General features: G+C 50.1%; 1 protein-coding gene across 1 annotated transcript in view; it reads left to right on the top strand.

Moving 5' to 3' along the window:
* LOC148133774 (integrin alpha-L-like) overlaps positions 1 to 25,211 on the top strand; it is a gene marked incomplete at its 3' end in the record, with an annotated part of 200,139 nt that extends 174,928 nt beyond the window's left edge. The window contains exon 4 of the mRNA XM_087985749.1: positions 25,104 to 25,211. Within this exon, the coding sequence (XP_087841875.1) occupies positions 25,104 to 25,211 (108 nt within the window). The remainder of the gene's footprint in view (positions 1 to 25,103) is intronic.
* Between the last annotated feature and the right edge of the window lie 2,100 nt (positions 25,212 to 27,311).

Here is a 27,311-nt window from a genome sequence, read left to right as displayed (position 1 = left end):
AGGATGGGCCTGTTACTGACTGTACTGACTGTGATGTACAGTACGATGGGCCTATTACTGACTGTACTGACTGTGCTGTACAGTACGATGGCCCTGTTACTGACTGTACTGACTGTGATGTACAGTACGATGGCCCTGTTACTGACTGTACTGACTGTGCTGTACAGTAGGATGGGCCTGTTACTGACTGTACTGACTGTGATGTACAGTACGATGGGCCTATTACTGACTGTACTGACTGTGCTGTACAGTACGATGGCCCTGTTACTGACTGTACTGACTGTGATGTACAGTACGATGGCCCTGTTACTGACTGTACTGACTGTGATGTACAGTACGATGGCCCTGTTACTGACTGTACTGACTGTGCTGTAGTGTACGATGGCCCTGTTACTGACCGTACTGACTGTGCTGTACAGTACGATGGGCCTGTTGCTGACTGTACTGACTGTGATGTACAGTACGATGGGCCTGTTACTGACTGTACTGACTGTGATGTACAGTATGATGGCCCTGTTACTGACTGTACTGACTGTGCTGTAGTGTACGATGGGCCTGTTGCTGACCGTACTGACTGTGCTGTACAGTACGATGGGCCTGTTGCTGACTGTACTGACTGTGATGTAGAGTACGATGGGCCTGTTGCTGACTGTACTGACTGTGCTGTACAGTACGATGGCCCTGTTACTGACTGTACTGACTGTGATGTACAGTACGATGGCCCTGTTACTGACTGTACTGACTGTGATGTACAGTACAATGGGCCTGTTACTGACTGTACTGACTCTGCTGTACAGTACGATGGGCCTGTTACTGACTGTACTGACTGTGCTGTACAGTACGATGGCCCTGTTACTGACTGTACTGACTGTGATGTACAGTACGATGGCCCTGTTACAGACTGTACTGACTGTGATGTACAGTACGATGGCCCTGTTACTGAATGTACTGACTGTGCTGTACTGTACGATGGCCCTGTTACAGACTGTGCTGTACAGTACGATGGCCCTGTTACTGACTGTACTGACTGTGATGTACAGTACGATAGCCCTGTTACTGACTGTACTGACTGTGCTGTACAGTACGATGGCCCTGTTACTGACTGTACTGACTGTGATGTACAGTACGATGGGCCTGTTACTGACTGTACTGACTGTGATGTACAGTATAATGGCCCTGTTACCGACTGTACTGACTGTGATGTACAGTACGATAGCCCTGTTACTGACTGTACTGACTGTGATGTACAGTACGATGGGCCTGTTACTGACTGTACTGACTGTGATGTACAGTATAATGGCCCTGTTACCGACTGTACTGACTGTGATGTACAGTACGATGGTGCTGTTAATGACTGTACTGACTGTGCTGTACAGTACGATATGCCTGTTACTGACTGTACTGACTTTGCAGTACAGTACGATGGTCCTGTTACTGACTGGACTGTACAGTACAATGGCTCGGTTACTGACTGTACTGACTGTGATGTATCGTACGATGGCCCTGTTACTGACTGTACTGTACAGTACAATGGCTCGGTTACTGACTGTACTGACTGTGATGTACAGTACGATATGCCTGTTGCTGACTGTACTGACTGTGCTGTACAGTACGATGGGCCTGTTACTGACTGTACTGACTATGATGTACAGTATGATGGCCCTGTTACTGACTGTACTGACTGTGCTGTACAGTACGATGGGCCTGTTACTGACTGTACTGACTATGATGTACAGTACGATAGCCCTGTTACTGACTGTACTGACTGTGATGTACAGTACGATGGCCCTGTTACCGACTGTACTGACTGTGATGTACAGTACGATGGTGCTGTTAATGACTGTACTGACTGTGATGTACTGTACGATGGGCCTGTTACTGACTGTACTGACTATGATGTACAGTACGATGGGCCTGTTACTGACTGTACTGACTATGATGTACAGTATGATGGCCCTGTTACTGACTGTACTGACTGTGCTGTACTGTACGATGGCCCTGTTACTGACTGTACTGACTGTGATGTATAGTACGGACTGTACTGACTGTGATGTATAGTACGATGTCCCTGTTACTGACTGTACTGACTGTGCTGTACAGTATGATCGCCCTGTTACTGACTGTACTGACTGTGCTGTACTGTACGATGGCCCTGTTACAGACTGTGCTGTACAGTATGATCGCCCTGTTACTGACTGTACTGACTGTGATGTACAGTACGATGGTGCTGTTAATGACTGTACTGACTGTGATGTACAGTACGATGGGCCTGTTACTGACTGTACTGACTATGATGTACAGTATGATGGCCCTGTTACTGACTGTACTGACTGTGCTGTACTGTACGATGGCCCTGTTACTGACTGTACTGACTGTGATGTATAGTACGATGTCCCTGTTACTGACTGTACTGACTGTGCTGTACAGTATGATAGCCCTGTTACTGACTGTACTGACTGTGCTGTACTGTACGATGGCCCTGTTACTGACTGTACTGACTGTGATGTACAGTACGATGGCACTGTTACTGACTGTACTGACCATGCTGTACAGTACAATGGCCCTGTTACTGACTGTACTGACTGTGCTGTACGGTACGATGGGCCTATTACTGACTGTACTGACTGTGCTGTACAGTACGATGGGCCTGTTGCTGACTGTACTGACTGTGCTGTACAGTACGATGGCCCTGTTACTGACTGTACTGACTGTGCTGTAGTGTACGATGGCCCTGTTACTGACTGTACTGACTGTGCTGTACAGTACGATGGGCCTGTTGTTGACTGTACTGACTGTGATGTGCAGTACGATGGCCCTGTTACTGACTGTACTGACTGTGCTGTACAGTACGATGGGCCTGTTGTTGACTGTACTGACTGTGATGTGCAGTACGATGGCCCTATTACTGACTGTACTGACTGTGCTGTACAGTACGATGGGCCTGTTGCTGACTGTACTGACTGTGCTGTACAGTACGATGGCCTTGTTACTGACTGTACTGACTGTGCTGTAGTGTACGATGGCCCTGTTACTGACTGTACTGACTGTGCTGTACAGTACGATGGGCCTGTTGTTGACTGTACTGACTGTGATGTGCAGTACGATGGCTCTGTTACTGATTGTACTGACTGTGATGTACAGTACGATGGCCCTGTTACTGACTGTACTGACTGTGCTGTAGTGTACGATGGGCCTGTTACTGACCATACTGACTGTGCTGTACAGTACGATGGGCCTGTTGCTGACTGTACTGACTGTGGTGTACAGTACGATGGGCCTGTTGCTGATTGTACTGACTGTGCTGGACAGTACGATGGGCCGGTTACTGATTGTACTGACTGTGATGTACAGTACGATGGCCCTGTTACTGACTGTACTGACTGTGCTGTACAGTACGATGGGACTGTTACTGACTGTACTGACTGTGCTGTACAGTACGATGGGCCTGTTACTGACTGTACTGACTGTGCTGTACAGTACGATGGGCCTATTACTGACTGTACTGACTGTGATGTACAGTACGATGGGCCTATTACTGACTGTACTGACTGTGCTGTACAGTACGATGGGCCTGTTGCTGACTGTACTGACTGTGCTGTACAGTACGATGGGCCTATTACTGACTGTACTGACTGTGCTGTACAGTACGATGGGACTGTTACTGACTGTACTGACTGTGCTGTACAGTACGATGGGCCTGTTACTGACTGTACTGACTGTGCTGTACAGTACGATGGGCCTATTACTGACTGTACTGACTGTGCTGTACAGTACGATGGGCCTGTTGCTGACTGTACTGACTGTGCTGTACAGTACGATGGGCCTATTACTGACTGTACTGACTGTGCTGTACAGTACGATGGGACTGTTACTGACTGTACTGACTGTGCTGTACAGTACGATGGGCCTGTTACTGACTGTACTGACTGTGCTGTACAGTACGATGGGCCTATTACTGACTGTACTGACTGTGCTGTACAGTACGATGGCCCTGTTACTGACTGTACTGACTGTGCTGTACAGTACGATGGGCCTGTTACTGACCATACTGACTGTGCTGTACAGTACGATGGGCCTGTTACTGACTGTACTGACTGTGATGTACAGTACGATGGGCCTATTACTGACTGTACTGACTGTGCTGTACAGTACGATGGGCCTGTTGCTGACTGTACTGACTGTGCTGTACAGTACGATGGGCCTATTACTGACTGTACTGACTGTGCTGTACAGTACGATGGGACTGTTACTGACTGTACTGACTGTGCTGTACAGTACGATGGGCCTGTTACTGACTGTACTGACTGTGCTGTACAGTACGATGGGCCTATTACTGACTGTACTGACTGTGCTGTACAGTACGATGGCCCTGTTACTGACTGTACTGACTGTGATGTACAGTACGATGGCCCTGTAACTGACCGTACTGACTGTGCTGTACAGTACGATGGCCCTGTTACTGACTGTACTGACTGTGCTGTACAGTACGATGGGCCTGTTGCTGACTGTACTGACTGTGCTGTACAGTACAATGGCCCTGTTACTGACTGTACTGACTGTGATGTACAGTACGATGGCCCTGTTACTGACTGTACTGACTGTGCTGTACAGTACGATGGGCCTGTTGCTGACTGTACTGACTGTGCTGTACAGTACGATGGCCCTGTTACTGACTGTACTGACTGTGCTGTAGTGTACGATGGCCCTGTTACTGACCGTACTGACTGTGCTGTACAGTACGATGGGCCTGTTGCTGACTGTACTGACTGTGATGTACAGTACGATGGGCCTGTTACTGACTGTACTGACTGTGATGTACAGTACGATGGCTCTGTTACTGACTGTACTGACTGTGCTGTACAGTACGATGGGCCTGTTGCTGACTGTACTGACTGTGATGTACAGTACGATGGCCCTGTTACTGACTGTACTGACTGTGCTGTACAGTACGATGGGCCTGTTGCTGACTGTACTGACTGTGCTGTACAGTACGATGGCCCTGTTACTGACTGTACTGACTGTGCTGTAGTGTACGATGGCCCTGTTACTGACCGTACTGACTGTGCTGTACAGTACGATGGGCCTGTTGCTGACTGTACTGACTGTGATGTACAGTACGATGGGACTGTTACTGACTGTACTGACTGTGCTGTACAGTACGATGGGCCTGTTACTGACTGTACTGACTGTGCTGTACAGTACGATGGGCCTATTACTGACTGTACTGACTGTGCTGTACAGTACGATGGCCCTGTTACTGACTGTACTGACTGTGATGTACAGTACGATGGCCCTGTTACTGACCGTACTGACTGTGCTGTACAGTACGATGGCCCTGTTACTGACTGTACTGACTGTGCTGTACAGTACGATGGGCCTGTTGCTGACTGTACTGACTGTGCTGTACAGTACAATGGCCCTGTTACTGACTGTACTGACTGTGATGTACAGTATGATGGCCCTGTTACTGACTGTACTGACTGTGATGTACAGTACGATGGCCCTGTTACTGACTGTACTGACTGTGCTGTACAGTACGATGGCCCTGTTACTGACTGTACTGACTGTGCTGTACAGTACAATGGGCCTGTTACTGACTGTACTGACTGTGCTGTACAGTACGATGGGCCTGTTGCTGACTGTACTGACTGTGCTGTACAGTACGATGGCCCTGTTACTGACTGTACTGACTGTGCTGTAGTGTACGATGGCCCTGTTACTGACCGTACTGACTGTGCTGTACAGTACGATGGGCCTGTTGCTGACTGTACTGACTGTGATGTACAGTACGATGGGCCTGTTACTGACTGTACTGACTGTGATGTACAGTACGATGGCTCTGTTACTGACTGTACTGACTGTGCTGTACAGTACGATGGGCCTGTTGCTGACTGTACTGACTGTGCTGTACAGTACAATGGCCCTGTTACTGACTGTACTGACTGTGATGTACAGTACGATGGCCCTGTTTCTGACTGTACTGACTGTGCTGTACAGTACGATGGGCCTGTTGCTGACTGTACTGACTGTGCTGTACAGTACGATGGCCCTGTTACTGACTGTACTGACTGTGCTGTCGTGTACGATGGCCCTGTTACTGACCGTACTGACTGTGCTGTACAGTACAATGGGCCTGTTGCTGACTGTACTGACTGTGGTGTACAGTACGATGGGCCTGTTGCTGATTGTACTGACTGTGCTGGACAGTATGATGGGCCTGTTGCTGATTGTACTGACTGTGATGTACAGTACGATGGGCCTGTTGCTGACTGTACTGACTGTGCTGTACAGTACGATGGGCCTGTTACTGACCGTACTGACTGTGCTGTACAGTACGATGGGCCTGTTGCTGACTGTACTGACTGTGATGTACAGTACGATGGCTCTGTTACTGACTGTACTGACTGTGATGTACAGTACGATGGCCCTGTTACTGACTGTACTGACTGTGCTGTAGTGTACGATGGGCCTGTTACTGACCGTACTGACTGTGCTGTACAGTACAATGGGCCTGTTGCTGACTGTACTGACTGTGGTGTACAGTACGATGGGCCTGTTGCTGATTGTACTGACTGTGCTGGACAGTATGATGGGCCTGTTGCTGATTGTACTGACTGTGATGTACAGTACGATGGGCCTGTTGCTGACTGTACTGACTGTGCTGTACAGTACGATGGGCCTGTTACTGACCGTACTGACTGTGCTGTACAGTACGATGGGCCTGTTGCTGACTGTACTGACTGTGGTGTACAGTACGATGGGCCTGTTGCTGATTGTGCTGACTGTGCTGGACAGTACGATGGGCCTGTTACTGACTTTACTGACTGTGATGTACAGTACGATGGGCCTGTTACTGACCGTACTGACTGTGCTGCACAGTACGATGGGCCTGTTACTGACAGTACTGACTGTGATGTACAGTACGATGGCCCTGTTACTGACTGTACTGACTGTGCTGTACAGTACGATGGGCCTGTTACTGACTGTACTGACTGTGCTGTACAGTACGATGGGCCTATTACTGACTGTACTGACTGTGCTGTACAGTACGATGGCCCTGTTACTGACTGTACTGACTGTGATGTACAGTACGATGGCCCTGTTACTGACTGTACTGACTGTGATGTACAGTACGATGGCCCTGTTACTGACTGTACTGACTGTGCTGTACAGTACGATGGGCCTGTTGCTGACTGTACTGACTGTGCTGTACAGTACAATGGCCCTGTTACTGACTGTACTGACTGTGATGTACAGTACGATGGCCCTGTTACTGACTGTACTGACTGTGCTGTACAGTACGATGGGCCTGTTGCTGACTGTACTGACTGTGCTGTACAGTACGATGGCCCTGTTACTGACTGTACTGACTGTGCTGTAGTGTACGATGGCCCTGTTACAGACCGTACTGACTGTGCTGTACAGTACGATGGGTCTGTTGCTGACTGTACTGACTGTGATGTACAGTACGATGGGCCTGTTACTGACTGTACTGACTGTGATGTACAGTACGATGGCCCTGTTACTGACTGTACTGACTGTGCTGTACAGTACGATGGGCCTGTTGCTGACTGTAACTGACTGTGCTGTACAGTACAATGGCCCTGTTACTGTCTGTACTGACTGTGATGTACAGTACGATGGCCCTGTTACTGACTGTACTGACTGTGCTGTACAGTACGATGGGCCTATTACTGACTGTACTGACTGTGATGTACAGTACGATGGCACTGTTACTGACTGTACTGACTGTGATGTACAGTACGATGGGCCTGTTACTGACCGTACTGACTGTGATGTACAGTACGATGGCCCTGTTACTGAATGTACTGACTGTGCTGTACTGTACGATGGCCCTGTTACAGACTGTGCTGTACAGTACGATGGCCCTGTTACTGACTGTACTGACTGTGCTGTACAGTACGATGGCCCTGTTACTGACTGTACTGACTGTGATATACAGTACGATGGTGCAGTTACTGACTGTACTGACTGCGATGTACAGTACGATAGCCCTGTTACTGACTGTACTGACTGTGATGTACAGTACGATGGGCCTGTTACCGACTGTACTGACTGTGATGTACAGTACGATGGTGCTGTTAATGACTGTACTGACTGTGCTGTACAGTACGATATGCCTGTTACTGACTGTACTGACTTTGCAGTACAGTACGATGGTCCTGTTACTGACTGTACTGTACAGTACAATGGCTCGGTTACTGACTGTACTGACTGTGATGTATCGTACGATGGCCCTGTTACTGACTGTACTGTACAGTACAATGGCTCGGTTACTGACTGTACTGACTGTGATGTACAGTACGATATGCCTGTTGCTGACTGTACTGACTGTGCTGTACAGTACGATGGGCCTGTTACTGACTGTACTGACTATGATGTACAGTATGATGGCCCTGTTACTGACTGTACTGACTGTGATGTACAGTACGATGGCCCTGTTACCGACTGTACTGACTGTGATGTACAGTACGATGGTGCTGTTAATGACTGTACTGACTGTGATGTACTGTACGATGGGCCTGTTACTGACTGTACTGACTATGATGTACAGTACGATGGGCCTGTTACTGACTGTACTGACTATGATGTACAGTATGATGGCCCTGTTACTGACTGTACTGACTGTGCTGTACTGTACGATGGCCCTGTTACTGACTGTACTGACTGTGATGTACAGTACGATGTCCCTGTTACTGACTGTACTGACTGTGCTGTACAGTATGATGGCCCTGTTACTGACTGTACTGACTGTGCTGTACTGTACGATGGCCCTGTTACAGACTGTGCTGTACAGTACGATGGCCCTGTTACTGACTGTACTGACTGTGCTGTACAGTACGATGGCCCTGTTACTGACCGTACTGACTGTGCTGTACAGTACGATGGGCCTGTTGTTGACTGTACTGACTGTGATGTACAGTACGATGGCCCTGTTACTGACTGTACTGACTGTGCTGTCGTGTACGATGGGCCTGTTACTGACCATACTGACTGTGCTGTACAGTACGATGGGCCTGTTGCTGACTGTACTGACTGTGGTGTACAGTACGATGGGCCTGTTACTGACTGTACTGACTGTGATGTACAGTACGATGGCCCTGTTACTGACTGTACTGACTGTGATGTACAGTACGATGGGCCTATTACTGACCGTACTGACTGTGCTGCACAGTACGATGGGCCTGTTACTGACTGTACTGACTGTGATGTACAGTACGATGGCCCTGTTACTGACTGTACTGACTGTGATGTACAGTACGATGGCCCTGTTACTGACCGTACTGACTGTGCTGCACAGTACGATGGGCCTGTTACTGACTGTACTGACTGTGATGTACAGTACGATGGCCCTGTTACGGACTGTACTGACTGTGATGTACAGTACGATGGGCCTATTACTGACTGTACTGACTGTGCTGTACAGTACGATGGGACTGTTACTCACTGTACTGACTGTGCTGTACAGTACGATGGGCCAGTTACTGACTGTACTGACTGCGCTGTACAGTACGATGGGCCTATTACTGACTGTACTGACTGTGCTGTACAGTACGATGGCCCTGTTACTGACTGTACTGACTGTGATGTACAGTACGATGGCTCTGTTACTGACTGTACTGACTGTGCTGTACAGTACGATGGGCCTGTTACTGACTGTACTGACTGTGCTGTACAGTACGATGGGCCTGTTGCTGACTGTACTGACTGTGCTGTACAGTACGATGGGCCTGTTACTGACTGTACTGACTGTGCTGTACAGTACGATGGCCCTGTTACTGACTGTACTGACTGTGCTGTACAGTACGATGGGCCTGTTGCTGACTGTACTGACTGTGCTGTACAGTACAATGGCCCTGTTACTGACTGTACTGACTGTGATGTACAGTACGATGGGCCTGTTACTGACTGTACTGACTGTGCTGTACAGTACGATGGGCCTGTTGCTGACTGTACTGACTGTGCTGTACAGTACGATGGGCCTGTTACTGACTGTACTGACTGTGCTGTAGTGTACGATGGCCCTGTTACTGACCGTACTGACTGTGCTGTACAGTACGATGGGCCTGTTGCTGACTGTACTGACTGTGATGTACAGTACGATGGGCCTGTTACTGACTGTACTGACTGTGATGTACAGTACGATGGCTCTGTTACTGACTGTACTGACTGTGCTGTACAGTACGATGGGCCTGTTGCTGACTGTACTGACTGTGCTGTACAGTACAATGGCCCTGTTACTGACTGTACTGACTGTGATGTACAGTACGATGGCCCTGTTACTGACTGTACTGACTGTGCTGTACAGTACGATGTCCCTGTTACTGACTGTACTGACTGTGCTGTACAGTACGATGTCCCTGTTACTGACTGTACTGACTGTGATGTACAGTACGATGGCCCTGTTACTGACTGTACTGACTGTGATGTACAGTACGATGGGCCTGTTACTGACTGTACTGACTGTGATGTACAGTATGATGGCCCTGTTACTGACTGTACTGACTGTGATGTACAGTACGATGGCCCTGTTACTGACTGTACTGACTGTGATGTACAGTACGATGGCCCTGTTACTGACTGTACTGATTGTGATGTACAGTACGATGGCCCTGTTACTGACTGTACTGACTGTGCTGTACAATACGATGTCCCTGTTACTGACTGTACTGACTGTGCTGTACAGTACGATGGGCCTGTTACCGACTGTACTGACTGTGATGTACAGTACGATGGTGCTGTTAATGACTGTACTGACTGTGCTGTACAGTACGATATGCCTGTTACTGACTGTACTGACTTTGCAGTACAGTACGATGGTCCTGTTACTGACTGTACTGTACAGTACAATGGCTCGGTTACTGACTGTACTGACTGTGATGTATCGTACGATGGCCCTGTTACTGACTGTACTGTACAGTACAATGGCTCGGTTACTGACTGTACTGACTGTGATGTACAGTACGATATGCCTGTTGCTGACTGTACTGACTGTGCTGTACAGTACGATGGGCCTGTTACTGACTGTACTGACTATGATGTACAGTATGATGGCCCTGTTACTGACTGTACTGACTGTGATGTACAGTACGATGGCCCTGTTACCGACTGTACTGACTGTGATGTACAGTACGATGGTGCTGTTAATGACTGTACTGACTGTGATGTACTGTACGATGGGCCTGTTACTGACTGTACTGACTATGATGTACAGTACGATGGGCCTGTTACTGACTGTACTGACTATGATGTACAGTATGATGGCCCTGTTACTGACTGTACTGACTGTGCTGTACTGTACGATGGCCCTGTTACTGACTGTACTGACTGTGATGTACAGTACGATGTCCCTGTTACTGACTGTACTGACTGTGCTGTACAGTATGATGGCCCTGTTACTGACTGTACTGACTGTGCTGTACTGTACGATGGCCCTGTTACAGACTGTGCTGTACAGTACGATGGCCCTGTTACTGACTGTACTGACTGTGCTGTACAGTACGATGGCCCTGTTACTGACCGTACTGACTGTGCTGTACAGTACGATGGGCCTGTTGTTGACTGTACTGACTGTGATGTACAGTACGATGGCCCTGTTACTGACTGTACTGACTGTGCTGTCGTGTACGATGGGCCTGTTACTGACCATACTGACTGTGCTGTACAGTACGATGGGCCTGTTGCTGACTGTACTGACTGTGGTGTACAGTACGATGGGCCTGTTACTGACTGTACTGACTGTGATGTACAGTACGATGGCCCTGTTACTGACTGTACTGACTGTGATGTACAGTACGATGGGCCTATTACTGACCGTACTGACTGTGCTGCACAGTACGATGGGCCTGTTACTGACTGTACTGACTGTGATGTACAGTACGATGGCCCTGTTACTGACTGTACTGACTGTGATGTACAGTACGATGGCCCTGTTACTGACCGTACTGACTGTGCTGCACAGTACGATGGGCCTGTTACTGACTGTACTGACTGTGATGTACAGTACGATGGCCCTGTTACTGACTGTACTGACTGTGATGTACAGTACGATGGGCCTATTACTGACTGTACTGACTGTGCTGTACAGTACGATGGGACTGTTACTCACTGTACTGACTGTGCTGTACAGTACGATGGGCCAGTTACTGACTGTACTGACTGCGCTGTACAGTACGATGGGCCTATTACTGACTGTACTGACTGTGCTGTACAGTACGATGGCCCTGTTACTGACTGTACTGACTGTGATGTACAGTACGATGGCTCTGTTACTGACTGTACTGACTGTGCTGTACAGTACGATGGGCCTGTTACTGACTGTACTGACTGTGCTGTACAGTACGATGGGCCTGTTGCTGACTGTACTGACTGTGCTGTACAGTACGATGGGCCTGTTACTGACTGTACTGACTGTGCTGTACAGTACGATGGCCCTGTTACTGACTGTACTGACTGTGCTGTACAGTACGATGGGCCTGTTGCTGACTGTACTGACTGTGCTGTACAGTACAATGGCCCTGTTACTGACTGTACTGACTGTGATGTACAGTACGATGGGCCTGTTACTGACTGTACTGACTGTGCTGTACAGTACGATGGGCCTGTTGCTGACTGTACTGACTGTGCTGTACAGTACGATGGGCCTGTTACTGACTGTACTGACTGTGCTGTAGTGTACGATGGCCCTGTTACTGACCGTACTGACTGTGCTGTACAGTACGATGGGCCTGTTGCTGACTGTACTGACTGTGATGTACAGTACGATGGGCCTGTTACTGACTGTACTGACTGTGATGTACAGTACGATGGCTCTGTTACTGACTGTACTGACTGTGCTGTACAGTACGATGGGCCTGTTGCTGACTGTACTGACTGTGCTGTACAGTACAATGGCCCTGTTACTGACTGTACTGACTGTGATGTACAGTACGATGGCCCTGTTACTGACTGTACTGACTGTGCTGTACAGTACGATGGGCCTGTTGCTGACTGTACTGACTGTGCTGTACAGTACGATGGCCCTGTTACTGACTGTACTGACTGTGCTGTAGTGTACGATGGCCCTGTTACTGACTGTACTGACTGTGATGTACAGTACGATGGCCCTGTTACTGACTGTACTGACTGTGCTGTACAGTACGATGGCCCTGTTACTGACCGTACTGACTGTGCTGTACAGTACGATGGGCCTGTTGTTGACTGTACTGACTGTGATGTACAGTACGATGGCCCTGTTACTGACTGTACTGACTGTGCTGTCGTGTACGATGGGCCTGTTACTGACCATACTGACTGTGCTGTACAGTACGATGGGCCTGTTGCTGACTGTACTGACTGTGGTGTACAGTACGATGGGCCTGTTACTGACTGTACTGACTGTGATGTACAGTACGATGGCCCTGTTACTGACTGTACTGACTGTGATGTACAGTACGATGGGCCTATTACTGACCGTACTGACTGTGCTGCACAGTACGATGGGCCTGTTACTGACTGTACTGACTGTGATGTACAGTACGATGGCCCTGTTACTGACTGTACTGACTGTGATGTACAGTACGATGGCCCTGTTACTGACCGTACTGACTGTGCTGCACAGTACGATGGGCCTGTTACTGACTGTACTGACTGTGATGTACAGTACGATGGCCCTGTTACTGACTGTACTGACTGTGATGTACAGTACGATGGGCCTATTACTGACTGTACTGACTGTGCTGTACAGTACGATGGGACTGTTACTCACTGTACTGACTGTGCTGTACAGTACGATGGGCCAGTTACTGACTGTACTGACTGCGCTGTACAGTACGATGGGCCTATTACTGACTGTACTGACTGTGCTGTACAGTACGATGGCCCTGTTACTGACTGTACTGACTGTGATGTACAGTACGATGGCTCTGTTACTGACTGTACTGACTGTGCTGTACAGTACGATGGGCCTGTTACTGACTGTACTGACTGTGCTGTACAGTACGATGGGCCTGTTGCTGACTGTACTGACTGTGCTGTACAGTACGATGGGCCTGTTACTGACTGTACTGACTGTGCTGTACAGTACGATGGCCCTGTTACTGACTGTACTGACTGTGCTGTACAGTACGATGGGCCTGTTGCTGACTGTACTGACTGTGCTGTACAGTACAATGGCCCTGTTACTGACTGTACTGACTGTGATGTACAGTACGATGGGCCTGTTACTGACTGTACTGACTGTGCTGTACAGTACGATGGGCCTGTTGCTGACTGTACTGACTGTGCTGTACAGTACGATGGGCCTGTTACTGACTGTACTGACTGTGCTGTAGTGTACGATGGCCCTGTTACTGACCGTACTGACTGTGCTGTACAGTACGATGGGCCTGTTGCTGACTGTACTGACTGTGATGTACAGTACGATGGGCCTGTTACTGACTGTACTGACTGTGATGTACAGTACGATGGCTCTGTTACTGACTGTACTGACTGTGCTGTACAGTACGATGGGCCTGTTGCTGACTGTACTGACTGTGCTGTACAGTACAATGGCCCTGTTACTGACTGTACTGACTGTGATGTACAGTACGATGGCCCTGTTACTGACTGTACTGACTGTGCTGTACAGTACGATGGGCCTGTTGCTGACTGTACTGACTGTGCTGTACAGTACGATGGCCCTGTTACTGACTGTACTGACTGTGCTGTAGTGTACGATGGCCCTGTTACTGACCGTACTGACTGTGCTGTACAGTACGATGGGCCTGTTGCTGACTGTACTGACTGTGATGTACAGTACAATGACCCTGTTACTGACTGTACTGACTGTGCTGTACAGTACGATGGCCCTGTTACTGACTGTACTGACTGTGATGTACAGTACGATGGCCCTGTTACTGACCGTGCTGACTGTGCTGTACAGTACGATGGCCCTGTTACTGACTGTACTGACTGTGATGTACAGTACGATGGGCCTGTTGCTGACTGTACTGACTGTGATGTACAGTACGATGGCCCTGTTACTGACTGTACTGACTGTGCTGTACAGTACGATGGCCCTGTTACTGACTGTACTGACTGTGCTGTACAGTACGATGGGCCTGTTGCTGACTGTACTGACTGTGCTGTGCAGTACAATGGCCCTGTTACTGACTGTACTGACTGTGATGTACAGTACGATGGTCCTGTTACTGACTGTACTGACTGTGCTGTACAGTACGATGGGCCTGTTGCTGACTGTACTGACTGTGCTGTACAGTACGATGGCCCTGTTACTGACTGTACTGACTGTGCTGTAGTGTATGATGGCCCTGTTACTGACCGTACTGACTGTGCTGTACAGTACGATGGGCCTGTTGCTGACTGTACTGACTGTGATGTACAGTACGATGGGCCTGTTACTGACTGTACTGACTGTGATGTACAGTACGATGGCTCTGTTACTGACTGTACTGACTGTGCTGTACAGTACGATGGGCCTGTTGCTGACTGTACTGACTGTGCTGTACAGTACAATGGCCCTGTTACTGACTGTACTGATTGTGATGTACAGTACGATGGCCCTGTTACTGACTGTACTGACTGTGCTGTACAGTACGATGGCCCTGTAACTGACTGTACTGACTGTGCTGTAGTGTACAATGGCCCTGTTACTGACCGTACTGACTGTGCTGTACAGTACGATGGGCCTGTTGCTGACTGTACTGACTGTGATGTACACTACGATGGGCCTGTTACTGACTGTACTGACTGTGATGTACAGTACGATGGCTCTGTTACTGACTGTACTGACTGTGCTGTACAGTACGATGGCCCTGTTACTGACTGTACTGACCATGCTGTACAGTACAATGGCCCTGTTACTGACTGTACTGACTGTGCTGTACGGTACGATGGGCCTATTACTGACTGTACTGACTGTGCTGTACAGTACGATGGGCCTGTTGCTGACTGTACTGACTGTGATGTATAGTACGATGGGCCTGTTGCTGACTGTACTGACTGTGATGTATAGTACGATGGGCCTGTTACTGACTGTACTGACTGTGATGTACAGTACGATGGCCCTGTTACTGACTGTACTGACTGTGATGTACAGTACGATGGCCCTGTTACTGACTGTACTGACTGTGCTGTACAGTATGATGGCCCTGTTACTGACCGTACTGACTGTGCTGTACAGTACGATGGGCCTGTTGCTGATTGTACTGACTGTGCTGAACAGTATGATGGGCCTGTTGCTGATTGTACTGACTGTGATGTACAGTACGATGGGCCTGTTGCTGACCGTACTGACTGTGCTGTACAGTACGATGGGCCTGTTGCTGACTGTACTGACTGTGCTGTACAGTATGATGGCCCTGTTACTGACCGTACTGACTGTGCTGTACAGTACGATGGGCCTGTTGCTGACTGTACTGACTGTGATGTAGAGTACGATGGGCCTGTTGCTGACTGTACTGACTGTGATGTACAGTACGATGGGCCTGTTGCTGATTGTACTGACTGTGCTGGACAGTACGATGGGCCTGTTACTGACTGTACTGACTGTGATGTACAGTACGATGGCCCTGTTACTGACTGTACTGACTGTGCTGTACAGTACGATGGGCGTGTTACTGACTGTACTGACTGTGCTATACAGTACAATGGCCCTGTTACTGACTGTACTGACTGTGATGTACAGTACGATGGCCCTGTTACTGACTGTACTGACTGTGATGTACAGTACAATGGGCCTGTTACTGACTGTACTGACTGTGCTGTACAGTACAATGGCCCTGGTACTGACTGTGCTGTACAGTACGATGGGCCTGTTACTGACTGTACTGACTGTGCGATACAGTACAATGGCCCTGTTACTGACTGTACTGACTGTGCTGTACAGTACGATTGGCCTGTTACTGACTGTACTGACTGTGCTATACAGTACAATGGCCCTGTTACTGACTGTACTGACTGTGCTGTACAGTATGATGGCCCTGTTACTGACCGTACTGACTGTGCTGTACAGTACGATGGGCCTGTTGCTGACTGTACTGACTGTGGTGTACAGTACGATGGGCCTGTTGCTGATTGTACTGACTGTGCTGGACAGTACGATGGGCCTGTTGCTGATTGTACTGACTGTGATGTACAGTACGATGGGCCTGTTACTGACTGTACTGACTGTGGTGTACAGTACGATGGGCCTGTTGCTGATTGTACTGACTGTGCTGGACAGTACGATGGGCCTGTTACTGACTGTACTGACTGTGATGTACAGTACGATGGCCCTGTTACTGACTGTACTGACTGTGCTGTACAGTACAATGGCCCTGTTACTGACTGTACTGACTGTGCTGTACAGTACGATGGGCCTGTTGCTGACTGTACTGACTGTGCTGTACAGTACGATGGCCCTGTTACTGACTGTACTGACTGTGCTGTACAGTACGATGGCCCTGTTACTGACTGTACTGACTGTGATGTACAGTACGATGGGCCTGTTACTGACCGTACTGACTGTGCTGTACAGTACGATAGGCCTGTTACTGACTGTATTGACTGTGATGTACAGTACGATGGGCCTGTTACTGACTGTACTGACTGTGCTGTAGAGTACGATGGGCCTATTACTGACTGTACTGACTGTGCTGTACAGTACGATGGCCCTGTTACTGACTGTACTGACTGTGATGTACAGTACGATGGCCCTGTTACTGACTGTACTGACTGTGCTGTACAGTACGATGGCCCTGTTACTGACTGTACTGACTGTGATGTACAGTACGATGGCCCTGTTACTGACTGTACTGACTGTGATGTACAGTACGAGGGCCCTGTTACTGACTGTACTGACTGTGATGTACAGTACGATGGGCCTGTTACTGACTGTACTGACTGTGCTGTAGTGTACGATGGCCCTGTTACTGACCGTACTGACTGTGCTGTACAGTACGATGGGCCTGTTGCTGACTGTACTGACTGTGATGTACAGTACGATGGGCCTCTTACTGACTGTACTGACTGTGATGTACAGTATGATGGCCCTGTTACTGACTGTACTGACTGTGATGTATAGTACGATGGCCCTGTTACTGACTGTACTGACTGTGCTGTAGTGTACGATGGGCCTGTTACTGACCGTACTGACTGTGCTGTACAGTACCATGGCTCTGTTACTGACTGTCCTGACTGTGCTGTACAGTACGATGGCCCTGTTACTGACTGTACTGACTGTGCTGTACAGTACGATGGGCCTGTTGCTGACTGTACTGACTGTGCTGTACAGTACGATGGGCCTGTTGCTGACTGTACTGACTGTGATGTACAGTACGATGGGCCTGTTACTGACTGTACTGACTGTGATGTACAGTACGATGGGCCTGTTGCTGATTGTACTGACTGTGCTGGACAGTACGATGGGCCTGTTGCTGATTGTACTGACTGTGATGTACAGTACGATGGGCCTGTTGCTGACTGTACTGACTGTGGTGTACAGTACGATGGGCCTGTTGCTGATTGTACTGACTGTGCTGGACAGTACGATGGGCCTGTTACTGACTGTACTGACTGTGATGTACAGTACGATGGCCCTGTTACTGACTGTACTGACTGTGCTGTACAGTATGATGGCCCTGTTACTGACTGTACTGACTGTACTGACTGTGCTGTACAGTACGATGGGCCTGTTGCTGACTGTACTGACTGTGCTGTACAGTACAATGGCCCTGTTACTGACTATACTGACTGTGCTGTACAGTACGATGGCCCTGTTACTGACTGTACTGACTGTGCTGTACAGTACGATGGCCCTGTTACTGACTGTACTGACTGTGCTGTACAGTACGATGGGCCTTGTTGCTGACTGTACTGACTGTGCTGTACAGTACGATGGCCCTGTTACTGACTGTGCTGACTGTGATGTACAGTACAATGGCCCTGTTACTGACTGTACTGACTGTGCTGTACAGTACGATGGGCCTGTTGCTGACTGTACTGACTGTGCTGTACAGTACGATGGGCCTTGTTGCTGACTGTACTGACTGTGCTGTACAGTACGATGGCCCTGTTACTGACTGTACTGACTGTGCTGTACAGTACGATGGGCCTTGTTGCTGACTGTACTGACTGTGCTGTACATTACGATGGCCCTGTTACTGACTGTACTGACTGTGCTGTACAGTACGATGGGCCTTGTTGCTGACTGTACTGACTGTGATGTACAGTACGATGGCCCTGTTACTGACTGTACTGACTGTGATGTACAGTACGATGGCCCTGTTACTGACTGTACTGACTGTGATGTACTGTACGATGGGCCTGTTACTGACTGTACTGACTGTGCTGTACAGTACAATGACTCTGTTACAGACTGTACTGACTGTGCTTTACAGTACGATGGGCCTGTTACTGACTGTACTGACTGTGCTGTACAGTACGATGGGCCTGTTACTGACTGTACTGACTGTGCTGTACAGTACGATGTCCCTGTTACTGACTGTACTGAGTGTGGTGTACAGTACGATGGGCCTGTTACTGACTGTACTGACTGTGATGTACAGTACGATGGCTCTGTTACTGACTGTACTGACTGTGCTGTACAGTACGATGTCCCTGTTACTGACTGTACTGACTGTGCTGTACAGTACGATGTCCCTGTTACTGACTGTACTGACTGTGCTGTACAGTACGATGGGCCTGTTACTGACTGTACTGACTGTGATGTACAGTACGATGGCTCTGTTACTGACTGTACTGACTGTGCTGTACAGTACGATGTCCCTGTTACTGACTGTACTGACTGTGCTGTACAGTACGATGTCCCTGTTACTGACTGTACTGACTGTGCTGTACAGTACGATGGCCCTGTTACTGACTGTACTGACTGTGCTGTACAGTACGATGTCCCTGTTACTGACTGTACTGACTGTGATGTACAGTACGATGGCTCTGTTACTGACTGTACTGACTGTGCTGTACAGTACGATGTCCCTGTTACTGACTGTACTGACTGTGCTGTACAGTACGATGTCCCTGTTACTGACTGTACTGACTGTGCTGTACAGTACGATGGGCCTGTTACTGACTGTACTGACTGTGATGTACAGTACGATGGCTCTGTTACTGACTGTACTGACTGTGCTGTACAGTATGATGGGCCTGTTACTGACTGTACTGACTGTGATGTACAGTACAATGGCCCTGTTACTGACTGTACTGACTGTGCTGTACAGTATGATGGGCCTGTTACTGACTGTACTGACTGTGCTGTACAGTATGATGGGCCTGTTACTGACTGTACTGACTGTGATGTACAGTACGATGGCTCTGTTACTGACTGTGCTGTACTGTACTGTACAGTGCGATGGGCCGGTTACTGACTGTACTGACTGTGATGTACAGTACGATGGCCCTGTTACTGACTGTACTGACTGTGATGTACAGTACGATGGGCCTGTTACTGACTGTACTGACTGTGCTGTACAGTACTATGGCCCTGTTACTGACTGTACTGACTGTGCTGTACAGTACGATGGCCCTGTTACTGACTGTACTGACTGTGATGTACAGTACGATGTCCCTATTACTGACTGTACTGACTGTGCTGTACAGTACGATGGGCCTGTTACTGACTGTACTGACTTTGATGTACAGTACGATGGCTCTGTTACTGACTGTACTGACTGTGCTGTACAGTACGATGGGCCTGTTACTGACTGTACTGACTTTGATGTACAGTACGATGGCTCTGTTACTGACTGTACTGACTGTGATGTACAGTACGATGGGCCTGTTACTGACTGTACTGACTGTGATGTACAGTACGATGGGCCTGTTGGTGACTGTACTGACTGTGATGTACAGTACGATGGGCCTGTTACTGACTGTACTGACTTTGATGTACAGTACGATGGCCCTGTTACTGACTGTACTGACTGTGCTGTACAGTACGATGGGCCTGTTACTGACTGTACTGACTGTGTTGTACAGTACGATGGCCCTGTTACTGACTGTACTGACTGTGATGTACAGTATGATGGCCCTGTTACTGACTGTACTGACTGTGCTGCACAGTACGATGGGCCTGTTACTGACTGTACTGACTTTGATGTACAGTACGATGGCTCTGTTACTGACTGTACTGACTGTGATGTACAGTACGATGGGCCTGTTACTGACTGTACTGACTGTGATGTACAGTACGATGGGCCTGTTGGTGACTGTACTGACTGTGATGTACAGTACGATGGGCCTGTTACTGACTGTACTGACTGTGCTGCACAGTACGATGGGCCTGTTACTGACTGTACTGACTTTGATGTACAGTACGATGGGCCTGTTACTGACTGTACTGACTTTGATGTACAGTACGATGGGCCTGTTACTGACTGTACTGACTGTGATGTACAGTACGATGGGCCTGTTGGTGACTGTACTGACTGTGATGTACAGTACGATGGCCCGGTTACTGACTGTACTGACTGTGATGTACAGTACGATGGCTCTGTTACTGACTGTACTGACTTTGATGTACAGTACGATGGGCCTGTTACTGACTGTACTGACTGTGATGTACAGTACGATGGCTCTGTTACTGACTGTACTGACTTTGATGTACAGTACGATGGGCCTGTTACTGACTGTACTGACTGTGATGTACAGTACGATGGGCCTGTTACTGACTGTACTGACTTTGATGTACAGTACGATGGGCCTGTTACTGACTGTACTGACTGTGATGTACAGTACGATGGGCCTGTTGGTGACTGTACTCACTGTGCTGTAGTGTACGATGGCTCTGTTACTGACTGTACTGACTGTGATGTACAGTACGATAGCCCTGTTACCGACTGTACTGACTGTGCTGTACAGTACAATGGCCCTGTTACTGACTGTACTGACTGTGCTGTACAGTACGATGGGCCTGTTACTGACTGTACTGACTTTGATGTACAGTACGATGGCTCTGTTACTGACTGTACTGACTGTGCTGTACAGTACGATGGGCCTGTTACTGACTGTACTGACTGTGTTGTACAGTACGATGTCCCTATACTGACTGTACTGACTGTGCTGTACAGTACGATGGGCCTGTTACTGACTGTACTGACTTTGATGTACAGTACGATGGCTCTGTTACTGACTGTACTGACTGTGCTGTACAGTACGATGGGCCTGTTACTGACTGTACTGACTTTGATGTATAGTACGATGGCTCTGTTACTGACTGTACTGACTGTGATGTACAGTATGATGGCCCTGTTACTGACTGTACTGACTGTGATGTACAGTACGATGGCCCTGTTACTGACTGTACTGACTGTGCTGTACAGTACGATGGCCCTGTTACTGACTGTACTGACTGTGATGTACAGTACGATGGGCCTGTTGGTGACTGTACTGACTGTGTTGTACAGTACGATGGCCCTGTTACTGCCTGTACTGACTGTGATGTACAGTACGATGGCCCTGTTACTGCCTGTACTGACTGTGATGTACAGTACGATGGCACTGTTACTGACTGTACTGACTGTGCTGTACAGTACGATGGCCCTGTTACTGACTGTACTGACTGTGATGTACAGTACGATGGGCCTGTTGCTGACTGTACTGACTGTGATGTACAGTATGATGGGCCTGTTGCTGACTGTACTGACTGTGGTGTATAGTACGATGGGCCTGTTACTGACTGTACTGACTGTGATGTACAGCACGATGGGCCTGTTGCTGACTGTACTGACTGTGCTGTACAGTATGATGGGCCTGTTACTGACTGTACTGACTGTGTTGTACAGTACAATGGCCCTGTTACTGACTGTACTGACTGTGATGTACAGTACGATGGCCCTGTTACTGACTGTACTGACTGTGATGTACAGTACGATGGCTCTGTTACTGACTGTACTGACTGTGATGTACAGCACGATGGGCCTGTTACTGACTGTACTGACTGTGCTGTACAGTATGATGGGCCTGTTACTGACTGTACTGACTGTGTTGTACAGTACAATGGCCCTGTTACTGACTGTACTGACTGTGATGTACAGCACGATGGGCCTGTTGCTGACTGTACTGACTGTGCTGTACAGTACGATGGCCCTGTTACTGACTGTACTGACTGTGATGTACAGCACGATGGGCCTGTTACTGACTGTACTGACTGTGCTGTACAGTATGATGGGCCTGTTGCTGACTGTACTGACTGTGGTGTATAGTACGATGGGCCTGTTACTGACTGTACTGACTGTGATGTACAGCACGATGGGCCTGTTGCTGACTGTACTGACTGTGCTGTACAGTACGATGGGCCTGTTGCTGACTGTACTGACTGTGCTGTACAGTACGATGGGCCTGTTACTGACTGTACTGACTGTGATGTACAGCACGATGGGCCTGTTACTGACTGTACTGACTGTGCTGTACAGTATGATGGGCCTGTTACTGACTGTACTGACTGTGTTGTACAGTACAATGGCCCTGTTACTGACTGTACTGACTGTGATGTACAGCACGATGGGCCTGTTGCTGACTGTACTGACTGTGCTGTACAGTACGATGGCCCTGTTACTGACTGTACTGACTGTGATGTACAGCACGATGGGCCTGTTACTGACTGTACTGACTGTGCTGTACAGTACGATGGCCCTGTTACTGACTGTACTGACTGTGCTGTACAGCACGATGGGCCTGTTACTGACTATACTGACTGTGATGTACAGTACGATGGGCCTGTTACTGACTGTACTGTACAGTACGATGGGCCTGTTACTGACTGTACTGACTGTGCTGTACAGTACGATGGGCCTGTTACTGACTGTGCTGTACAGCACGATGGGCCTGTTACTGACTATACTGACTGTGATGTACAGTACGATGGGCCTGTTACTGACTGTACTGTACAGTACGATGGGCCTGTTACTGACTGTACTGACGGTGATGTACAGTACGATGGGCCTGTTACTGACTGTACTGACTGTGATGTACAGTACGATGGGCCTGTTACTGACTGTACTGACTGTGATGTACAGTACGATGGGCCTGTTACTGACTGTACTGACTGTGATGTACAGTACGATGGGCCTGTTACTGACTGTACTGACTGTGATGTACAGTACGATGGGCCTGTTACTGACTGTACTGACTGTGATGTACAGTACGATGGGCCTGTTACTGACTGTACTGACTGTGATGTACAGTACGATGGCCCTGTTACTGACTGTACTGACTGTGATGTACAGTACGATGGCCCTGTTGCTGACTGTACTGACTGTGCTGTACAGTACGATGGGCCTGTTACTGACTGTACTGACTGTGCTGTACAGTACGATGGGCCTGTTACTGACTGTACTGACTGTGTTGTACAGTACGATGTCCCTGTTACTGACTGTACTGACTGTGATGTGCAGTACGATGGCCCTGTTGCTGACTGTACTGACTGTGCTGTACAGTATGATGGCCCTGTTACTGACTGTACTGACTGTGCTGTACAGTACGATGGCCCTGTTACTGACTGTACTGACTGTGCTGTACAGTATGATGGCCCTGTTACTGACTGTACTGACTGTGCTGTACAGTACGATGGCCCTGTTACTGACTGTACTGACTGTGCTGTACAGTACGATGGCCCTGTTACTGACTGTACTGACTGTGATGTACAGTACGATGGGCCTGTTACTGACTGTACTGACTGTGCTGTACAGTACGATGGCCCTGTTACTGACTGTACTGACTGTGCTGTACAGTACGATGGCCCTGTTACTGACTGTACTGACTGTGCTGTACAGTACGATGGCCCTGTTACTGACTGTACTGACTGTGATGTACAGTACGATGGGCCTGTTACTGACTGTACTGACTGTGCTGTACAGTACGATGGCCCTGTTACTGACTGTACTGACTGTGATGTACAGTATGATGGCCCTGTTACTGACTGTACTGACTGTGATGTACAGTACGATGGCCCTGTTACTGACTGTACTGACTGTGCTGTACAGTACGATGGCCCTGTTACTGACTGTACTGACTGTGATGTACAGTACAATGACTCTGTTACTGACTGTACTGACTGTGCTGTACAGTACGATGGGCCTGTTGGTGACTGTTGTGGTATTTTACAGCCGTCCAATGCTGTCGTCGGGTGCAGTGATGTGGGCGATGCCGGACGGACGGACAATGGAAGTCTCTCCTGTGATATCGACCATCCCACATTCCCACAGGATTCTCGGGTAATGGGGACATATCCCCTCGCTCCCTCCCTCCCTCACTCCCCCGCACTCCCTCACTCACTACCCCCTCGCTCCCTCCCTCACTACCCCCTCGCTCCCTCCCTCACTACCCCCTCGCTCCCTCCCTCCCTCACTACCCACTCGCTCCCTCCCTCACTACCCCTCGCTCCCTCCCTCCCTCACTCCCCCTCGCTCCCTCACTCACTACCCCTCACTCCCTCCCTCCCTCACTACCCCCTCGCTCCCTCCCTCACTACCCCCTCGCTCCCTCCCTCACTACCCCTCGCTCCCTCCCTCCCTCACTACCCCCTCACTCCCTCCCTCACTACCCCCTCGCTCCCTCCCTCCCTCACTCCCCCTCGCTCCCTCCCTCACTACCCCCTCACTCCCTCACTCACTACCCCCTCGCTCCCTCACTCCCTCACTACCCCCTCGCTCCCTCCCTCACTACCCCTCGCTCCCTCCCTCCCTCACTACCCCCTCGCTCCCTCCCTCACTACCCCCTCGCTCCCTCCCTCACTACCCCTCGCTCCCTCCCTCCCTCACTACCCCCTCGCTCCCTCCCTCACTACCCCCTCGCTCCCTCCCTCCCTCACTCCCCCTCGCTCCCTCACTCACTACCCCCTCGCTCCCTCCCTCACTACCCCCTCACTCCCTCCCTCCCTCACTACCCCCTCACTCCCTCCCTCCCTCACTACCCCCTCGCTCCCTCACTCACTACCCCTCGCTCCCTCACTCACTACCCCCTCGCTCCCTCCCTCCCTCACTACACCCTCACTCGCTCCCTCACTCACTACCCCATCACTCCCTCCCTCACTACCCACTCCCTCCCTCCCTCACTACCCCTCGCTCCCTCACTCCCTCACTACCCCCTCGCTCCCTCCCTCACTACCCCCTCGCTCCCTCCCTCCCTCACTACCCCCTCGCTCCCTCCCTCCCTCACTACCCCCTCGCTCCCTCCCTCACTACCCCTCGCTCCCTCACTCACTACCCCATCACTCCCTCCCTCCCTCACTACCCCATCACTCCCTCCCTCCCTCACTACCCCCTCGCTCCCTCCCTCACTACCCCTCGCTCCCTCACTCACTACCCCATCACTCCCTCCCTCCCTCACTACCCCATCACTCCCTCCCTCCCTCACTACCCCATCATTCCCTCCCTCCCTCACTACCCCTCGCTCCCTCACTCACTACCCCCTCGCTCCCTCACTCACTACCCCCTCGCTCCCTCCCTCCCTCACTACCCCATCATTCCCTCCCTCCCTCACTACCCCCTCGCTCCCTCCCTCACTACCCCTCGCTCCCTCACTCACTACCCCCTCGCTCACTCCCTCCCTCACTACCCCCGCACTCCCTCCCTCCCTCACTACCCCCTCGCTCCCTCCCTCACTACCCCCTTGCTCCCTCCCTCACTCACTACCCCATCACTCCCTCCCTCCCTCACTATCCCCTCACTCCCTCCCTCACTACCCCCTCACTCCTTCCCTCCCTCACTACCCCCTCGCTCCCTCCCTCACTACCCACTCGCTCCCTCCCTCACTACCCCCTCACTCACTCCATCCCTCACTACCCCCTCACTCCCTCCCTCACTCACTACCCCCTCGCTCCCTCCTCCCACACTCCCTCCCTCACTACCCCTCGCTCCCTCACTGACTACCCCCTCGCTCCCTCCCTCACTACCCCCTCGCTCCCTCCCTCACTACCCCCTCACTCCCTCCCTCCCTCACTACCCCCTCACACCCTTCCTCACTACCCCCTCACTCCCTCCCTCAGTACCCCCTCGCTCCCTCCCTCACTAGCCCCTCACTCCCTCCCTCCCTCACTATCCCCTCCCTCCCTCCCTCACTAGCCCCTCGCTCCCTCCCTCACTACCCCCTCACTCCCTCCTCCCTCACTACCCCTCACTCCCTCTCTCACTACCCCCTCGCTCCCTCCCTCACTACCCGCTCACTCCCTCCCTCACTCCCCCCTTACTCCCTCCCACACTCCCCCCTCGCTCCCTCCCACACTCCCCCCTCGCTCGCTCCCACACTCATTCACCCCCTCCCCCTCCCTCTCACACTCACCCCCTCCCCCTCCTCCCTCTCACACTCTCCCCCTC

The sequence above is a fragment of the Chiloscyllium plagiosum genome, unplaced genomic scaffold (assembly GCF_037043375.1).
Source record: "Chiloscyllium plagiosum isolate Xiang-an unplaced genomic scaffold, Cpla_swu_hap1 HiC_scaffold_214, whole genome shotgun sequence".
Taxonomy (NCBI): domain Eukaryota; kingdom Metazoa; phylum Chordata; class Chondrichthyes; order Orectolobiformes; family Hemiscylliidae; genus Chiloscyllium; species Chiloscyllium plagiosum.
The sequence above is the reverse complement of the archived record's forward strand: the minus strand, read 5'-3'. Positions and strand labels throughout refer to the sequence as shown.